Raw genomic sequence first — 19,857 nt, forward strand, 5'->3', positions numbered from 1 at the left:
GAGGTAGAGCCAGAAAGAGATGCTTGTGCTGTTCCTTTGCAAAACCCAGTTTTCTGTTAACTACCATATTGATGTATTGATACAAGCATTTAGAGAAGCGGGAAGGAGTCAGCAACAGAGAGAAGAGTGAGGAGGAAGTGTGCAAAGCAGTGCGCGGGAGTAGGGGTTCGTACTAGGTGGACTGGCTGGGGGCAGAGGGAAGAGGTCTGAGGCAAAGCTGTGCTCATTGGCAAATCTTCCCTCTCTGGCTGTGAAACAAAAATTAAATTTGTGCTAGAAGTGGTCTCGCTTGCCATGGGGAGAATAGAAAGTGAAAGTGGGGCTTGAGGATATACGGCTGTACAAGATATCTTGCAGCAGTGCACATTTGCCCACACCACACAACAGATGCCTTGTGCATAATCAGCCACTAATGCTTAAGGTGGGATGTGGATTTAGGATGCCAGTTTAGCCCAGCTGCTACTCCAGCACTCTACTAGGGGCCCCACTTCTGTCCCTTCCATCAGTGCAGCTGCTAATGTGTTGGGTTTACACAGCTGCAGCAACAGCACAGCACTATGGCAGCATAACTCAGAGCTGTAGTGGGGACAGCAGTCCTCCCAAACCATTTCCAAACTGACCTTAGGAGTGTGCTGTGAAGCACATAGCCTTAGGAGTGTGCTGTGAAGCACATAACAAAATCTACTGTCTGGTGTCAGTTATTCTCCTTGGTCAAAACATATCCAAAATAGGCCAAAAACAGAAATGATGGAAAATATGTAGAGAGAAGTCAGGAACTCCACATCAGCAATTGCTATTTTAAGATTGTGATATATATTTTTTTCTTATAAAGACACTATGCATCAAACATTATTGTCAAGCCAGTCAGAAAAATCTTTTCAATACAAGCCTTATTCCTGAAATAGAAATACAGCTATAAGATACAAATTGCAGTTCATACAGAAATAAACCCCAGCTCAGAATCAGATATCTATATGTACCACCAACCTTTGTGAATGCCATAAAAATAATGTCTTTATTGAAGGGGAAATCCCTTAGAGTGTCTCAGAACATAAGAACATAAGAACAAGCCAGCTGGATCAGACCAAAGTCCATCTAGTCCAGCTCTCTGCTACTCGCAGTGGCCCACCAGGTGCCTTTGGGAGCTCACATGTAGGATGTGAACGCAATGGCCTTCTGCGGCTGTTGCTCCCGATCACCTGGTCTGTTAAGGCATTTGCAATCTCAGATCAAGGAGGATCAAGATTGGTAGCCATATTATGAATGGTATACAGACTTCCTAAATGAGGCCATGGAGACCTACACACACACAAAGAGAGAGAGAATGCAGTGTGAAATCAAAGGGAGAGATTTCATTAAATAAATCTATAGTTCTTTTTCAGGTTCTGGGTACCCGTAATTTTTCTGGTCCTGCTAAGCCTTGTAATGGCCTTTATTTACAAGTGCATATTTCTAACATCAGCACATATGGGTAACACTTGCACCTTCTTCAAATGTTGTGACCTATATGGAACTGATTCTACCATGTTGGTCACTTGCTCAGAGTTTTTCAGGGAGGGTCCGGTCCTCACCATAAAGTTGCAGCCTTTGCACAGACTCTGAATGGTAACGCAGAAGTGCAGCATATCCAAATTTGTGCAAAGCTACATAACGACCACTACCATAATGCTATAAGCCTTTCACTGAAACAAACATTTGTGTTAGGGCAGAATGTTATTTTCTTCCTACTGCAGCTAACAGATCCATGGTATGTTACTATGCCTTGAGCCAAGAATGTACATTTGTAATCATAGTTGTGTTGCCAATTGTCATATTTATCCTTGTGCATGGTGTGTGTGTGTGTGTGTGTGTGTGTGTGTGTGTGTGTCGGTGGGAAGGGTTATGCTTAATCTTTAAATTTATTTTATTTATTTGTTTATTAAGTTTATATACCACGCCTCCCCATATAGGTTCGGGGCAGTTTCTAACATTTCAATCAAATCCATATACACAGTTGAAATATAATTCTAACTGCAAATTTAACTTACAATAATGAAAACCCATAAGAGATCAAAACTTCATCCAACCATTTCATTCCAAGCACTTAACTGCTGAAACCCTAACTGAGGGAGAAAAAAGGGAAAGGAAAGGTAAAGGAAGGGAAGGAGAGAGGGGAGGAAAGGGAGGGGAAGGGAAAGGGAAAGAGGGGAAAGTGGAGGAAGAGGGAGGCTTGGATGTACAACTATTGCTACCTTAGCAGTGTGCCTGGTGAAACACCTCTGTCTTGCAGGCCCAGCAAAACTGTACTGTATCCCACAGGGCCCAGATCTCATTAGACTGACCGTTCCGCGAGGTTGGAGCCAGAGCTGAAAAGTCCCTGGCTCTGGTTGAAGCTAGCTGGATCCATTTAGGGCCGGGGACCTCCTGTAGATTTCCACTCACCAACCCCAGCTACCTCTTGGGGACATACCAGGAGAGACAATCCCATAAATATCCTGGTCCCAAATTGTTTAGGGCCTTAAAGGTCAACACCAGGATCTTAAACCTGATCTGGTGCTCCACCTGGAATCAGTGCAGCTGGCAGAACACTAGTTGAATGTTCTGTTGCCACGTTGTCCCCATAAGGACTCACACTGCTGCATTTTAGACCAATTGGAATCTCTGGAGCAGGCTCAGGGGTAGCCCTGTGTAAAGAGGAAATTGCAGTAGTCTAATCTGGAAGTGACCACTGTATGGATCAATGTGACTAGATCAGATTGGGACAGGTAGGAAGCCAGCGGTTTCACCAGGCGGAGATAAAAAATGCCATGCAAGTGTTATGCATCGCTTGAGCATCAAGGAGCATACCTAGGTTCTTGACAGTTGGTTTCATGTTTAGCTGCACACCATCAAGAGCCAGCAACCAGCCCTCCCCCCTCCATATCCCGACCTAGCCACATGATCTCTGTCTTCCCTAGATTTAACTTCAGTTGGCTCTCCTTTACCCATTTCAGTATATCTCCCAAATAACTGGCCAGGGCATTGGGGCAGTATCCGGATGACTGTCCATCAACAGAGATAACTGGGTGTCATCTGCATATTGATGACACCCTACTCCAAACCTTTGAATCACCCTAGCAGGAGAGCACATGTAGATGTTACACAATATCGATGAGAGAATCATCCCTTTTGGGACCCTGCATACCAATGTATGGCACTCAGAGGTTCTCTCACTGATAGTTACCCTCCATCCCTGGCCGTGGAGAGGAATGGGTGCAGCCACTAAAAGGCTGTCCCACAACTCAGATGTCGAAGAGGCAGGAGGTCATGACATTATAATCTGCTGCTGTCTAATAACAACAACAGCGCTGACCCCTCCCCCCAGTCTAGATGTCTCCAGGGGTCATCTGTGTGTACTATGATACTCTGCTCTGTTACCACCTATTAAAAGGTAAAACAGATCAGGAAAGATTTCCTCATTTGAAAGAAATATGGTCTTTATGTAGAACGGTGTGCAAATCAGTAACAACCAAAGGAGACCAGGTTTGTTTGGGAAGGGTAAACATATGTCTTTGATATGAATTTCCCAATCCAAATGGAAATGCAATAGTAGGAAGGCTATATTTTCTTCCCAATGTGTCAGTAGCCTTGCTGTTGAAGCCAGCATGTTCGTAGAATGTGATCGCATTTGAGTTGCCCTCCTGTAGGAGGCACTCTTCTATTTGCTCATTCTTCTCACCCTCTCTCTCTCTCTCTCTCTCTCTCTCTCTCTCTCTCTCTCTCTCTCTCTCTCTCTCTCTCTCTCTCTCTCTCTCCCGTGCTCTTGTAACTCTTCTAACCAGATTATAGACAGCGAGAATGAAGCACTGCTGGCGGCTCTCACCGAGACACTGGATGACATCCAGGGAGACGACATGGGTCTGGCTGCCTTCAGAAATATGGACGAGGGGGACATGCCCAACAGCAGCTGCACATCATCCACCCCCTCTCCCAAACCTGCTGTCCCTGTCTCGAGGGGGCTTCCTCTGGCCCCAGAGGTTGATGAGCTGTCTCTAGTAAGAACCCACTTCCTACTGTTTAAGGTGGATTTGGATGCGTCTCTGATAAGCCGGCTGCATGGGTATGATAGGAAGCAAAGGTCTGCATTTTTTCCATTATAGGCTTACAATTATGATACAAACGCATATGCCTGTTGATTGTATACGTATACATGTGCCGCGCCATTGGTCTCACTTGCTTTGCTCCATCAGGAACAGTGTGATTGTTGTGGGGAGGGAAACGGTTGACTGACTTAACAAATCTTCCAAATCTGTAACCATACGAAACAAAACTTTTTAAAAAGCAGGGCCCTTTCCTGTGGATTTTCTCTTCCATCCCAACCTCCCCATATGTGCCATTCAGTCTTGCACGCCACTAGCTCAGTCAATACATCTCCCTGGGCACCAGTTCTTTTGGGCCAGGCCAAGTGCATTCTGCATTGGTTTAAAAATAACAACAAAATGAAAGTAATTGTCCCATTATGGTAACCTACTTTTAGCCTAAAATTCATGTAAGCTACTTTGAGTCTCCATGTGCAAAGAAGGATAAAAGGCTTTATAAATAACCAAATAAATAACTTCTGGATCCAGGAAATCTGAATTCTGTGACTGTATAAATTGTACTCATCTTGCATAACTCACTCTGCTTTGCAAGGCACTGTGGCCCTACCCTCTGACCATTGTATGTATTATAAGCTTGAGAAGCAATCTGGATGTTTGCTGCTTTCATCTCACCCATGTTCCAAATTCAGTACGTGAACATAGGCAAGCCATTAATCCCCAGCTTCACATTCTTGAATACAAGAGATAATGTGAGCCCACCTTGTATGTAAGTGGAGCACTCTGGACACTAAAAGCACGATATAAGTGCTGAGCCAATCACCGTTTTAGCTTATTCAGTTGCCCTGTATGCTTTCATGGAAGAGGACATTTAAAAAAAATTGAATAAGGTTCCCAAGATGCAGAATTCTTCAGCTTGTGTGGAATTGCAGAATACACAAAGCCCTGCCTGAAGGCTGCCATGCACAGCTCAGGAAATGTGGGGATCTTGCCTAGGTTACTACCCGGGCTATTCTTGGTTCTCTGTGGTTTCTTCTGTTTCAAGTTCCTTATCTGTTGACTTTCAAAGGAAGGCCAGGGATGGGGAGTGGCCCTCTTGATGGTATCTCTGCTAAAAGAGAAGACCACCACTTTTGAGGCTAGCAAAAGCAGGGAGAGCCCTGAGAAGAATCCAGAGAGCTAGAAGTTTCCCATTGGGCTTTTCTGCCTTCTGTTACCTGGCCATGTTTTAACTTACCTGATACAACAGAGCAGTTCCTCTCCCTTGTTTGAGAAGTACGACTGCTGCTCTGAGGAAGCTGGTTTATAAAACCATGCTGTGGCCTTTCATTTCAGAACCTGATCTATCATTAATGAAAGTGTGTAGTGGCATCTAGTGGTGAAACTTGTGCATTTTTACTTCACACAAAAGTGTGCATGTGCATGGGTGTATAATATATATATATCACAAATCCATATGTGTATATATAGGATGTATACGTTACAAAGAAAGGAAGGAGATGACTTTTCATTTTTATTTTTGTGGAGCATTCTATGCACGTAACACTAAACTGAAATGTCACTATGTGTTGATGAAGAAAGGAATCATTTGACCACGGGAACCAACTGCTTGAGTAAGCTTAATTTTTAAAGAGCTTTTCGAGATCCCAGAGTGCCTTTGAAGATTTCCCCCGCTGGACATTCCCACAAGAGCCAAACAGGGCATTCTGTTACTGATCCCTTGTTGCCTTCAGTGTGAGACTGTGAAATGCCTTTTTGTAACGCAAATATACCGGCCATGCAATCAGACCCATTTGGGCAGTGATATCAGACACTCTAAGATAATCCCTGTTGTGCTGCTTTACCCACAGCATCCTTGATGGGATTTAAGTAGAATCCACGATAAAGAGCATCTTAAAAACTTGGCGTTTGGACAAAGCATGTCTTCAAAGCACTTGGCAAGCAGATGAACTAATTAATCCAAGTCCTTGTTAGATTGTTGCATCCAATTGATTATTTTGTTGGAGCCAATGTGTTCTTTTCAATTCATATACACAAGTGGAGGAGGAATCACAAGTTATGTGTAGAGGAAGAAGTTAGTGTTAGACAAGAGAGGCTTGAATATACCCCCCCCCGCCCTTACTCCCAAGAGGCAGCTTCAGTAACCCCTTGGAGAGTGAAGTAGGTTGAGATATTGTGCACCAGGGGTGAACACATAACAAGCCCAGTCTTCTTGTGATCCTTTACGCTTTTGTAGCTGAAAGGACTGTTGCAGATAGGGAATCAGCATGCCTCTTTTTTGGCAGTTGAGTACTTGACTCCTGCTCTGACCTCAGCTGTCTGTGTTCTAAGGGCAGCGGGCATGTGCACCCTTAACCCCTTTCAGGTTGAAGATTCGAGTGACTTCATCCACCCCCACCCCCCACCCCCGTCAGTATTTCCCTGCCTACTTAGAGGTCTTTCCTAACTCCCACTCCTAGGCTGCCCACTCCGTTTCACCTCCTAGCATGATCACTCATGAGATGTCAAACCCCTGAGCCCTGGCACCACTTGGGTGCCTCTCCCCACAGTCTGAGGAACCCTCTTCAGCTGTCTGGGTGTAGCTATGCTTCAGCAGTCCTTTCCCAAGGCTCACGGGTCCTGAGTCATGCTGTAGCTACATGGGAGCAGTGTTCCTGGCCATCTAGGCCCTCTCCATTTTTATTTCCTCCCGCCAATCTGGGTCTCTGGCCCTTCCCCTGGTTTTTCTCTCAGAGCTTTTAAGGGCCCTCACCCAGCCCACTTACTCTTCCCCTTCCTAGACAAAATGGACCCTGCCTCTTCCCTTTTACTTCTCCAAGACGGCAGAGACCTCAGTTGGGTTTCTGGTCCTGCTCTAGGCCCCTTGCTGAGGACCTGGGCTTCTGGTGCGGCATTGGGCCATGCCCGGGCTTGGTTTGGTCTGCCTTCCAGGCCTCTTCTGCTGCTGTGTGGCTTTTGGAACCCACAGAAAATACAAAGGGGGGTTGTATACTGGTAATCAGAATTATGAGCAGTGCGCAAACGATGGCTAGCAGTCAGTAGGACTGAATAGCTTAATAACTTTACTCATTCACTAGAGTGAACAGAGTCTACAAACGGGACTGTAAGATAACTAATGCCCAAATCTCCATAAATATATGCCAAAGCATGCAATCATGCAACAGTTCACATCAATGACAGCTTCTCCAAGCCCAATAGAAAACCCACAATGAGCTGTCGGTTTCCAGTAGAGTCTGGCATTTTGGACATTTTGCAGCAAGAGCAGCACAGAGAGTAACACAGTCTGAACTGAATTGTAAGAACATCTTCCTTTGGACACATTTTTTGTAAATTGAAAATACCACGTGCCCACGAACTTTCAAAGATTTATTGAAGCCAGACACTACCAGATTCTGGCAGCTTGTGGGTTGTCTGTTGAGTTTTGGGACCCAGGCACTGCTGGCCCAGGGCAGGGCTCCTCCCTGCGTACTGTCTTATTCCATGGGGGTCTGTCCACCTCCACTGTCTGCCGCCCTGTGCACCCCCAGGCCCTGCATAAGTCTTTCTTCTAGAGCTTCTTCAGATCCCTCTTGTGGTTGGGGCGGGAGTCCAGGGGTACAATCCCTGGGCATGAAGAACTCACAGACAATGCAGTGCCAAGGTGGATCATGTGCTGTTAACAAGAAGCAGGCAACGTGTATATTGGCTTCCTTGCAGGAGTCTCCAAAGATGTTAGCACGAATACCCAGAAAGGGCTTGTGAAATATTTTGAAGACATCAGTACAAAGTATAAACAGCAGTTGCCTCACAGGCAATAACTGCTGAGACCTGTAATGAAACTGTTCTCTGGAATGAAGTAAAAATAATTCCTGGTTTTGAGTATTTCTCTCAAAGTTTTTCAGCGTGCTTGTCAATTGCAAATTGATGTAGAAAAGCTGCAAATAATTCATAACATTAAAGTGCATGTGCCCCTGAACAAAGTTTGGCAGTCATTTTTGAATGGAGGATTCATGGAACTGGTATTGAGAAGCATTCCGGACAAGCTTAATTTGCAAGATGCACTGATTCAAGAGGCATGCCTCAAAAATTAGGTTTGGCCTGTCCACATTAGCCTTCAGCCCCAGGTATGTTGGAACCTTCCCACAGAGTTGGGAATGCCAAACCTCAATGTATGCCCAAGTAAAGCTTTTGGTATACTAAATGTAATTTGGATGACTGGCCTTATTGCTTATTTGTACCATTGCTGTTCATGTATTCAGGAATTCCCACTCTTTCTTTCACCACTTTCTTTTGCAGCTGAAAAAGTTGCTTCTTTCTCCATCCAATGTGCCTGCAAGCTATGAAGTTCCAAAAGAGGGAAATGTGTGGCGAACAGGAGCGCCCAAATCCAGGTCCCAGAGGTCCTGTACAAAGGTATTGTCCACCTCCGCATTCATGCTCTAAGGGATTGTTTATTTATTTACTTACTTCATTTATCCAGTCACCTCTGAAAATCACATGGCTGTGGTGGCTTGGAATGCTTTTTGCCCAGCTTTGGCTTGTGTGTCAGCTGCACCTGGGGTGAGGGGTGGGTGGTGGTGGATAATTTCCACCAATTCATCCTTCCTGCTGCAGACCACTGATTTGCATCTGTTCCCAAGATCCTTTAGGAGTAGCACTGCTAGAAGATCAGTGGGCTGCAGTGGGAGGGAAGATGCAGGAAAATTGTGTTGTTTAGACAGGAGTGCCTTGAGTCTGGATCTGGTCTATTGTTGGGAAAGCAAAGTGTTAGGACCGCAGAAGCTGGCAATCTCTGAAAGGAGAGATACAACACACATAAAGGAGAGATACAACACACACACAACAACAACAACATACCACCAACAACAACAAATGTGTATAAAGAGGATTCTGTAATAGTTTAGTAAGGACTCTAACAATAGGAAGGCAGCATTGTTGTTCTTCCCTGTGCTCTTTGGAGTAGCTTCCTTGAGCACTGTGCACAAAGTCTGTTTTTTCACCAGGCTTTTCTTTTACTTAAATGCTCTCTTTCACTTTGTCTCTCGCTCTCATTCCTGACCCAGATTAATGTGGAACTTACTAATAGCTGATCGACTTGACTTCAGCAGAGCAAAGAGCTGCATGTAAAGTTGCAGAACCAGTCCAGTCCTTTAAATTAATCCCCTGAAATCCACACAAGATGCCCTTAAACGTTTTTCTGCTTGGATAATGAAAATGGTGCAGCACGTTAGACAAGTGGATGTAGATTGCATGGGAAAAGCAGCGGGAGGAGTGGAGAACAGAAGGGGGATCTGGAACAGAAATAGTGCTGTTTGTCACAGATGTCAGCCAGAAAGATGTTTGAGACAGGAGGCATTAAGAATCAATTCAGTTCTTCCCGTTTCAAATGGAGATTTTAAAAAATATACAGAGACATATTCTCTCCTTTCTAATTTACCCAGAACACATTTCCAGAGTGAGCACAGTTGATATCTTCCAGAATCTCTATTACTCATCAGGTCAGCAAAGTGGTTTACAGCATTTTAAAAATACATCAACTTCTTCCTTTCTGTCCCATTCTCTACTTATTAGCAACATTTGTGGTCTCAGAGTTATAACTGTCTGGATGCTGCATGTTCTAGTCCCGCCCTGCCAGGCTAAATTCTCTGGAAGTAAAACAGAGCATATAAGTTATCTTAAGATAGCAGTCTGAGGAAGGTCTCCTCAAAACCATACTCATGTCTATTCAGTGGGCTGGATCAAGCCTAAATTTTCTACTGACACAATTGTTGGCTTGACAACAGTACCTGTGAAAGGGATCTGGGAGTCTCAGTAGATGACAAACTGAACATGAGTCAGCAAAGTGATGCAGCAGCCAAGGAAGCCAATGCAATTCTGGGCTGCATCAGTAAGATAATAGTGTCTAGATTGAGGGACATTATAGTACCACTCTATTCTGTATTGGTCAGACCTCACCTGGAATACTGTGTCCAGTTCTGGCTTCCACAAGTCAAGAAAAATATTGACAAGCTGGAACTGGTCTAGAGAAGGGCAACCAAAATAGTAAAAGGTGTGGAATCCTTGCCCTTTGAGGAATGGCTTAGGAAGCTAGGTATGTTTAGTCTGGATAAGAGAAGGTTTAAGGGTGACAAGATAGCCATGCTTAAATATTTGAGTAGATGTCATGTTGAAGAGGGAGCAAACTTGCTTTCTGCTGCTCCAGAGAGTAGGATAAGGAGTAATGGATTTAAGGAGCAGGAAAAGAGATTCCACCTAAACATTAGGAAGAACTTCCTGATTGTAAGGGCTGTTTCACAGTGGAATATACTGCCTTAGAAGGTGGTGGAATCCTCTTCTCTGGAGGTTCCTTAAACAAAGGCTGGATGGCCATTTGTTGGGAGTGCTTCCATTGTGAGTTCCTGCACACAAGCAATCTCCATGAAATCCTGTTCTCGGGGAATAAGCAACCCTCACGTGGGTGGTCTGCTGAGGGAAGGGGTAATTAGTAGAAATTGCCCATTTAGTCTGGATCCAAATCAATGGGACTTACTTCCAGGAAACTGTTTGTTTGTTTGTTTGTTTGTTTGTTTGTTTGTTTGTTTGTTTGTTTAACTTATGGGCCACGTTCACCATACAGGCTCGGGGTAGCTTACAACAATCAAGGGGAAAAAACAATAAAACATTGCAATAAATCAATAAAATCAATAAGGATTCCCATCCACATCTAAGCACTATTATACATGGACCAAGGCGGAATAAAACACTACTGAAAATTTAATGATAATCTTCCACAAATACATACAGATGCTAAAAGGAGGGGGAAGGGAAAAGGGAGGCCAGTTAGTTTAAACACTACTGTTGTCCTCAACCGTTGGCTGTTCTTAGGATGGCACTGTTACTAAGCAGATACTTACTTCTTGGTTCTAATAAATCAATTTTATTTAAAGACAGATCTTTATATCCTTTGCTCAGTAAAGAAAGCTCCATGATGAGTCACAAGCATAACCTAGAAAAGATTTCATGCTTCTTCCCTTGTTTTATTATTATAGCTGTCTTGTGTCCCAGTTGCTATGGATTTTCATCAAAATCTATCCAGTGCCACAAGGCACTTTTGTCTAATAAATGTCTGATGTTGCCTTTTGAAACACCAGCTTCGGAAATGCCATGAAATATGTAAAAATTTCAAATTAAATCTGCAGTTGCTTACTGTGATGTGCTTAACCACCCAAACATGGAGAGGATGATGGTCAAAGGGCTCTCTTCATGCTGTGACTTGAAAAACTCACTCATCAGGTAGGCCTGACTCTTTCCTCTCTCTTCTTGAAGGTGGAAGGTGTCCGAGACAGGAAATCCAGCTTTCTCCAACCTCAGAGTCGAAGTTGCATTGAGCTTCATAAGCACCTCACCTCCACCACTACACACTGCCCACACACAAAATCTAGCTGGCCCCCAGATGAGTGTCACAGTAGCAACGATAGCACTGAACCCCAGGGACATTATGCGCACAATGGAGAGGACAGTGACTCCAGTGAGGACCTGCTGAGTTTCAGTAACATTGCCGCAACTCCTCCCTCCTCCTCTGAGGAAGGCAGTGGTGAGAAGGAGCTACATGCTGCTGTGGAGCTTATCCGCTACATGCACACCTACTGCCTTCCTCCCAGAAAGCTGCCCCCAACAAGTCTTGCAGATGTAAAACACCAGCATTATCACAGCCCCTCCAAAAGAGCAAAGCCAGACTGCCCCCTGCGAAAGCCTGGTCTTTGTGGCAAGGACACTCGTTCCTCCAGTTCTTGGCATACCTCTGCAGGCTGCAAACAGTCCAGAGCCACCTCCTCTGATTTCTCCATCTTGAAAGAACTGCTAGCCAGAGACCTCACATACGATGTGAGCAAGCCATACCGGCTGGCCAAGCCTGTGTATGCCTCCTTGGCCAGGTCACAACCTCCCAAGTCTCCACGATATCCACTGCTCAAGACTGGGCAGGCTGCAGAGGTGAGTAAGTCCACGTCTAAAAGGCCACCAGAGGTGAAGACTGGGTTGAGGCAGACTGCCCCAACAGAGACTGAGGCTAAGAAAGAGACTGGCCGCCCTGCAGAAGAGGATGGCACAACGCGAGGGATTTTACTGGCCCAGCTAGTCTCTGGGAAGGCAGCTCGCAAGCCAGAGAGCTCTGTTTATGCAGTACGCCGCTCCAAACGACTGAACCCTGAGCTAAGCCTCTGGCTATCATTCCTCGAGGAGTCTCACTCAGACCCTGCTATATCCACAGAGTCAACAGGGGACAGGGCAAAGGAGCCATTTCCTTCCACCACGCCTTTAGAGGACTTTGATACAGAAGCACCAGCAGCAGAGGTAGAAGTGAATGGTGTGGATGAAGTGGAGAGTGAATGTCAGAGCCCCCCGATGGAATTGCAGACCCCTTCTCCGGAGAGTTCTGGAGAGAGCGAAGCATATGAAATAAATGGGATCCCGTGTGGCACCCTCTGGCACCAAACAGGTATGGAGACGAGGAGAGCCCCTGTGGCCTCCTATGTTAGTATTCCCACAGTTTGGGTGGGAAGCGGGGAAAGGCATGCTGTAGGTAGAGGCATGTGGTGGGCATGTTCTGGAACTTCCTTCTAGGCAGAGCGTGATGCTGCATGGGCTCCATGTCCCACCAGTTCAGCAGAGGGGAAACTGAAGTAAAGGGTGGCCTTAGATCGAACACTGGAAGCATCCATCACATATTGAGGGTGGAGGAGTAGCAAAGTTTTGACAAAGAATTGATCCATATAGGGCAAAGAGGGATAAAGGGTGTTTCAAAGTGCAGCATCCTTTATGGTGCTGATGAAGCAGCTGGCACATTCAGAGCTCCCAGTTCCTTGTTGCCAGCCCAATAAGCTGCCTTCTCTCCCATGGGCAGCCCGGCAGAGGCCTTCCCTCTCCCCCCACCCACTCCAAAGGGAGAATGTTGCATCATTCTGCTCTCACTTTTTCTCTTTTCAGAAGCACCCAGGTGTCTGGCGCTGCCCTTGGCACAAATGTAAGTGCGATGCCCAAAATATATCTTCGTAGACATTGATAGGTCCAGGTTGCAAGAGCCCAGCCCATCTGGCGAATGATCATCTCCGAACATTGCAGCCCTGTTAGCCCTTCCTGAATGTTGCTTGGCTGAGATGAAATTGTTATGGTGTTATTTGCAGCACAAGGGTTGTTTAGTTGAATTGGCCCAGCATTTTAAAATGGAACTGTATTGCTAAATAAGGCCCTGTTCTTGCAGGACAGCATTCTGGTCTGCAGACTAAGTCATCTAATCACTTGATATGGAGACTTTGTACAGGCCATGTTGCTTGTGGCTTCCTTGCTAAGAAGGTCAAAGAAATTCAGTGGAGAGAAGCAGTACTTGACATGGAGGGTATAATTTGAAGGATTAGCACTTTTTCAGGTGTGGCTATTAGTACCTTGTGGATGCCTTTCTGGAGATTTGTCAAAGATGGGGATCTATTCTGGGAACTTCTGATAGCAATTAGGTCCAGCATGCATTCACAATTTACTCACAGGAACATGCATTTCTGGTAAGGAGCCACTGACCAAAGATATTACTTGCTGCTTAGAATGTGTCATGCCTCTTCATACTCAGATTTTGGCTTGCCAATATGAAAATATAATGCACAACCATAGGAATAAATACACCAAGAGTGTTTATCCCACACATTTTTAGTAGCCCATGCTAGTCATTTGAATCCTTTTATGGTTTACAAAAACTGCCCTGCCCGGTTATCTGCACACAAATCCTCCACAAAAGTTATCAGTCTTGTTGCTATTTTCCAGTGTGATCATGCAAGAAATAGCAGCTTGAATAGCCCTGACTAGTTTGAGCTCCTCAGAGCTTGGAAGCTAAGCAGGGTCTACCATGGTTAAAACTTGGATGGAAGACCCCAAGGAAGACAGAGGAAGGCAATGGCAAACCACCCTTGCTCATTCTTGCCTTGACAGTCTTATGGTTCTGAGGTCACCATGAGTCAGTTATGACTCAGTGGCAACATGGGAATCAGCCCTTAGAGCTGCAGGACCACACAGGCTTCCTATACCAGAGTAGTTTGTAATATGTAGCCTCCCTTTTTCTGTTTCATCATGTGATGTGTGGATTCTTTGTCTTCCCCTTGGTGCCCGTTGTAACCACCATTTTCCCCCTTCTCTTTAGTGACCCTATATTTGGGAAGCAGAACTTTGAGCAAGTGTTGACGGTAGAGCTGTGTGGCACTGCAGGTAAGAGGTGGAGTTCAATACTTTAAATGGGCTTGTCCAGAAAGTGAAGAAAAGTGAGGCAGTGCCAAAAAATTAAGCTGAACAAGTAATTTTGGGATGTTATTTTGCTCAGTGGCCACTGATGTTCACCTGAGGGAAAGGGGAATCCAGGCATCTTCCCTTCTTTCTCTCAGCCAAACAGGCAACTTTTGTAACAGCAGGAAACTTCTGTAATAGCAGTCTAGCTGCAGACTGCTTTAAGGCAGCTGTAGCCATTTTCCAAAGGAGGGCTTTTATCTAAATAGCAGAGCATACTCTTCCAAGACCAATTCAGAGAAGGGGTGGGATTACACAATGAATGCTCAGATTTGTCCCATCTTGCAGCAAACAGCTTATTATTTTCTTGGTTCTATACTGAAAGAGTTCTACTCTTCTTTTTGGGGGAGATAAGGTCTTACACCACCAACAACTCCGCCATACAAGCCTTCAGAGGAGGACCTGTATAAACCCGATATTCACCAGAGGCCAGCAAAGGAGACTGCTATCATCACCAGCTCTCAGCTGCAGCCAGCAACACGCAACAGTGTAAACTCCAGGAAGAACCAGAAGAAACACCCAGTGCGGACAGAGTTGTATGCCCACCTGAGTCGGGCTGCTGCCCACCCATCTCACCTTGAGCAGCATGGGATGCTGAAGCGCCCTTTCTCACGCTCTTTTGGAGACCACGACTACTGTCAGGTCTTGAAGTCCGAGGCCTCACTCCAGAGGAAGGTGCTGAAATCCTGGGAGCCCCTGAGCCACGTGGAACGACAGCACAAGCGGAGAGTGCCTGACGTGCACTACCAGGGTGCAAATGAAGAGGATACTGGTGAGGACTCAGCAAAGGAGGGCAGCAAACAGCTGAGAGACCAAGAGATCAGAGCCAGCTTGACAAAACACTTTGGCCTCTTGGACAGTGCCCTGGATGATGGGGAGATGGCCTTCTGCAAGACGCCTGAATATGACACTGTCTTTGAGGACAGCTGCAGTGAGATTGGTTCCCAAGTGGAAGAGGAGGAGGAAGAGGAGGAAGAGTACTGCTCTAGTCCCTTGGAATCCAAGACATGCCCATACAAGAATCCTCTTTCTAGAGCCAGTTTGCACTATTGTTCCAGAAGCAGGTCTGGTTCTGAATCTTTATGTGGCAGATCCAGGTCTCCAGCAAGCAGATGGCCTTTCAGGTACTATCATGAGGCCTGCCTTGAGATAGGGGGCTGATCTAGGCCTTTGGCAGGCACATGAGCAGAAGAGGGTGCTCATGTGCCTTGGAGATGAGATTTGGAAATAAAAAGGAGGGGAAAGAGAACAAATGCACACATAACAGTGGCAGACAAAATGCGGGTTTTTTATGCAAAGAGGAGTAGAAAAAAGATGTAAAGGAAGGATGGTATAAAAGGGGGGAGGGGGTTGGATGGCTCTTTCAATGCAAAAGGTCCCAGGTTCTATCCCCTGACATCTCCAGTTAAAAGGACCAGCCAGTCGGTGCTGTGAATAATCTCTGCTTGAGACGTGGAGAGCTGTTTGAGTAGACAATCACTATTTCTGCACAACACAAATAAAACTTCTTGAAGACAGAAATAGAAGCATTTTGGGCAGGGGTTCTGCACAGCTTTTTCCCCAACATGTTTTGAATACATTTTATTTCAGCCCAAAACGGTTTTATTTGGAAACGCTAAATTAGTGATCTTTTTTCTTGAAATGTATTCAAAATGTTTCCGCTTGCTGTATGGAGGTGAGGAAGCGTTTTATTTCCCCCCGTCCGATTTTGAAGTTCTCATTTTTGTTTTTCTGCTGCTTGCCACCGGCCATTTTCTGCCATTTCTCCATGCTGGCCGCCATTTGTTGAAGTTCTACAGAAGTTTCCTCATTAGCATCACAGCGGCCCACTAATAAACTCAATATTGCCTGCCAATTACGTGAACATGTCGTTTCCCCAGGTTTTTTAAATTTTCTGTGAGGTATCTTTGAAGCTTCGTAGATGCTCTAGGAGAATTGGCTAGGCTGTGCAGATTTCACGTCTCCATAGCTTCAAAGAAACAATAGCATTCTGTTTTTTTAAAAAAAGAAAAGAACCATTTTCACCTGAAACACTTTTCTTTTCCATGCTGTACAAATAAAAAACCTCCAAAATCATTCTTTTCAAAACGTTTTAAATGTTCTGTGCAGAAAAAGCCAGTAACTGACTTTGATGGACCAAGTATCTGATTCAATATAAGGTAGCTTCATGTGTGTTCAAGAAAGCAGTTCAGGGAAGGTAGGTAGGTACACACAAACTGATGCACAGAGAAAGAGGTAGAAACTGAGCTTATGGCTTCTGTATTTGCTCCTCTGCCATAAAACTTCCTCTTCAAAAATGCAGATGTTCTGAGGATTGTGACCAGAATATAGATTATAATGAAAATATAGGCTGCAGGTAGCTTTCTAGTAGAGTGTAAATAGGTCAGTGACACTGCAAAGATAAAGTATCGTCACTGTTCAGGGAAGTTTTTGCTTATTTTACTCCATGTATTGCATATGCATTGATGGTACCCTTTTATTAATAACAAGAATTATTCATCGTGATAGCAGGAGTAAGAGTTTAGGTAGTAGTAGGGGTGGTGGTGGTGGTGTTGTTTAAAATATTACCTTACATAAAAGTTATAAGGTGAAAGACCATGTCTCTGATTGTTGGACTATACTATCTATGCTTATTTTAAAACATAGATGTATCAGACCCTGCATACAAGGAACATGCTTTTCTTGGTGTGTGATTTGTAGCATGCAGACCAGGAAGAGTCCATTCAGGACTGTTTTATCTGTTTACCAACAGATGTGAAAATAGCAAGCAGTGTCAGGATGGAACTGTGAGCATCCCAGCGCAGACGGAGAAGAGAAGAGAAAAAGCCATTGTAAGTGACCATTGAGCAGTGAATGGGTTTGGGGTTTTTTTTTGCAGTGAATGGAGTGGCAGTGGCAGTGGTTTCCAACCAGAACAGATTGCTTCCTCTTTCCAAAACTCATCTAAATGCAGAGGCAAAGCAATTAATGGGCCCTTAAGTTCAACTTCTGTTCCACAAAAGAGTAACATGGGATATTAACTGGCATTATGGTGTCCCTTGGTATGAGGATGGTAGAAGCCCACAGAGATTGGAAAGAAATAAAATGAAAACAACTGGCAACATGCTGAGTTCTAGGGACTGCAGTTGCCCAGTGCAGAATTCATCAAATAGTGAGGTGAGGAATAGAGTTCTGGGGAATGTCTGAAATCTGTCAAGCAAATAAAGGAAACTAGAACAACACATAAGGCTACTGCAGGAGGGGTGGAATGCACTCCAAGCCACTGGTTTGCTCACCTAGGGGGCTTTTGTAGATTTCTAGTGCTTGTTCCTCATTACCCCGTCACTCCTTCTTTGTACAATAATATTTGGCGGGGGGAGGGCTGGAATGGAGGTTGGCTGTTACTTTAAAAATCCACGGAAGCTTCTTTCGAGTAGCCACATGTATGTCACACCAATGATGCGTGCCTGTGCAGCCTGCAGCAGCACAAAAGAAGCCTTTCTGTAGTAGCAACTGGGAAGCAGGAGACCTCATCTTGAAACTGTACAAAGGCAAGGAGGACTTCTGAGGTGTGACTGCCACCTTCACTAGCTACTCAGTTTCCAAGCTCTTTCTTCTGCTCTGCCTTCATTTCAGCTGGCCATCCAGTTCTCATTCTGCTTCTTGCTGTCCTTCTTTTTTTTTTAAAAAAAGGACATAAAATAAAAAACAATAAGATTTCATACTTTAAATTCCTGGAAGTTGTTAAATTCCCAGTGAATTAAAGAATATATAATCAGGATTTCCTTTTTTTTTAAAGGTAAAAGGGTAATAAAGTGGAAGGTTAAAGGGGTAATTATTCCTTCCATACCCATTTCTTAAATTTGCAGTACCAATCTAAATACAGTTACAGCCTTCTATTAAAGTCAGTAGGCTTAGAAAGATGTAATTCTTCTTAAAATGGTGCTGTTAATCCTACCTCTTTTTTCCCCTGCAGGGGAAATAAAATCTTACTGTAAGGCTTCCTCTCCAAGGTAAATAATATCTCCAAGAGATATTCTGATTTTCAATCAGAAAAACAACACAATTGAAAGGGTTAACTTCTCTTCCCTTGCTTCGTAGTCCTTATGCAATTCACCACCCCGCCCCCAGCTGCTTTTACTTTTAAAATATAGGAAGGTCTTATTAATAGATTTCCCATTTTGTGTATTGTTTGTACTTTGATCCCAAAATAACCTCCAAGAAAATAATGATGAGCATATCTTCTTCCCTTTCCTGAGACAACAGCATAACCCAGTGGACTGTCTCAATTGCCAAAAACTCTCTTCAGTCACCCATTAATGTGATTGGGCAGAGCAAGGCCCAGAAAAGAAATGGAGATTTTCTTGCAGGTGGAGTTCTTCAAGACTGGCCCTGCCCAGTCATACATCTTCCACTTTTTCCTCTCTCTTGGACTGCCCATCAACAGAGAGTTGAAATGAACTGAGTACACATTTTGGTAGGGCCTTCCCCACTATTGCTACAGAAATGATTCTGTGCTGCTGATATATATGCTGACTGTCTGCACTTCTCTATTAAGGTGACTAGGAAATTATTTTTCAACGATGTTTTATTTTGCAACCTTCCCTCTACTTCCATGTTCTCCTGCGTGTCACCATTCCCTTATAAAAATTATCCTAGTCTTCCAACCATCTCTTTCGCTCTCTTCCTTACTGACATCTGTCAGGATCTCAGAACAATTTGGATCAACCAGATTAAAAAACCCTTGTCATAATGCCATTCACTCAGGGATCAGTCTAGCACTGCCAACAGCATCCTAAACAAGGCTGTAGAGGAGTGTTTGACAGGCCTGCTGGATCATATCATTGAGGGGATATATCTCTACAGCTGTGCTGTAACTTTTCCAGGAAGGTTAGAAGACAGAGACCTGCAAAAAAGATGTGAAAAAGATAAAAGTTTATACACAATACATGCTGTGCTAGCTGAGAAAGAAATAGCAGATGACAGCCACTCAAGTAGCTTTTTGCAATGATAGGGCTCTTAGTCCTGTCTTGTGACACATCAAGTTGTGCTACTCTGTCAGCTAGAATGAAGGAAGGTGTGGGGATACCAAGTGTAAAAACATAAAGGACCAGTGTAAAGACTGGCCTAATTGGTTATTGTTGTATCCGAGCAGGGGGAAGGCCGGGTAGTGTTCATCAAAAACCTCTCCAGCAGTATGAGCTCCAGTGAACTGAAGCAGCGTTTTGAAGTGTTTGGCGAGATTGTTGAGTGTTGTGTTTTGACCAGAAATAAAAGGTGAGTCAAAAATAGTTTTTTTCTCTCGCCCCGTGGTCACAAGGGATGACAGACCAGTATTTTTGGACATATGAGTCTTGTAAAGTTAGCCTGTACATTTTGTTGTTGGTGGGTCAGGAGAGTTGTCATATTTGGAGTCCATGGAGCAAAGGGAATGTTTTATTTATGTGACTCTAGAGATACCTGTTCTCTGGGGAAGTGCTTGTTTTTTATGGTATATCTGTCTTGGTGATTTTGAACTGTAATCCTTTGAAAAGTGCTTCTG

General features: G+C 44.4%; 1 protein-coding gene across 1 annotated transcript in view; it reads left to right on the forward strand.

Annotated features, from left to right (window-relative positions):
• The window catches only part of PPARGC1B (PPARG coactivator 1 beta), a 139,360-nt gene that overhangs the window by 110,586 nt on the left and 8,917 nt on the right, over positions 1-19,857 (forward strand). Inside the window, exons 3-10 of the mRNA XM_048490575.1 lie at positions 3,801-4,013; positions 8,331-8,447; positions 11,340-12,510; positions 12,999-13,035; positions 14,197-14,261; positions 14,692-15,460; positions 17,089-17,167; positions 19,471-19,592. Coding sequence (XP_048346532.1) covers positions 3,801-4,013; positions 8,331-8,447; positions 11,340-12,510; positions 12,999-13,035; positions 14,197-14,261; positions 14,692-15,460; positions 17,089-17,167; positions 19,471-19,592 — 2,573 coding nt within the window. The remainder of the gene's footprint in view (positions 1-3,800; positions 4,014-8,330; positions 8,448-11,339; positions 12,511-12,998; positions 13,036-14,196; positions 14,262-14,691; positions 15,461-17,088; positions 17,168-19,470; positions 19,593-19,857) is intronic.

This window comes from Sphaerodactylus townsendi, linkage group LG03, assembly GCF_021028975.2.
Source record: "Sphaerodactylus townsendi isolate TG3544 linkage group LG03, MPM_Stown_v2.3, whole genome shotgun sequence".
NCBI lineage: Eukaryota > Metazoa > Chordata > Lepidosauria > Squamata > Sphaerodactylidae > Sphaerodactylus > Sphaerodactylus townsendi.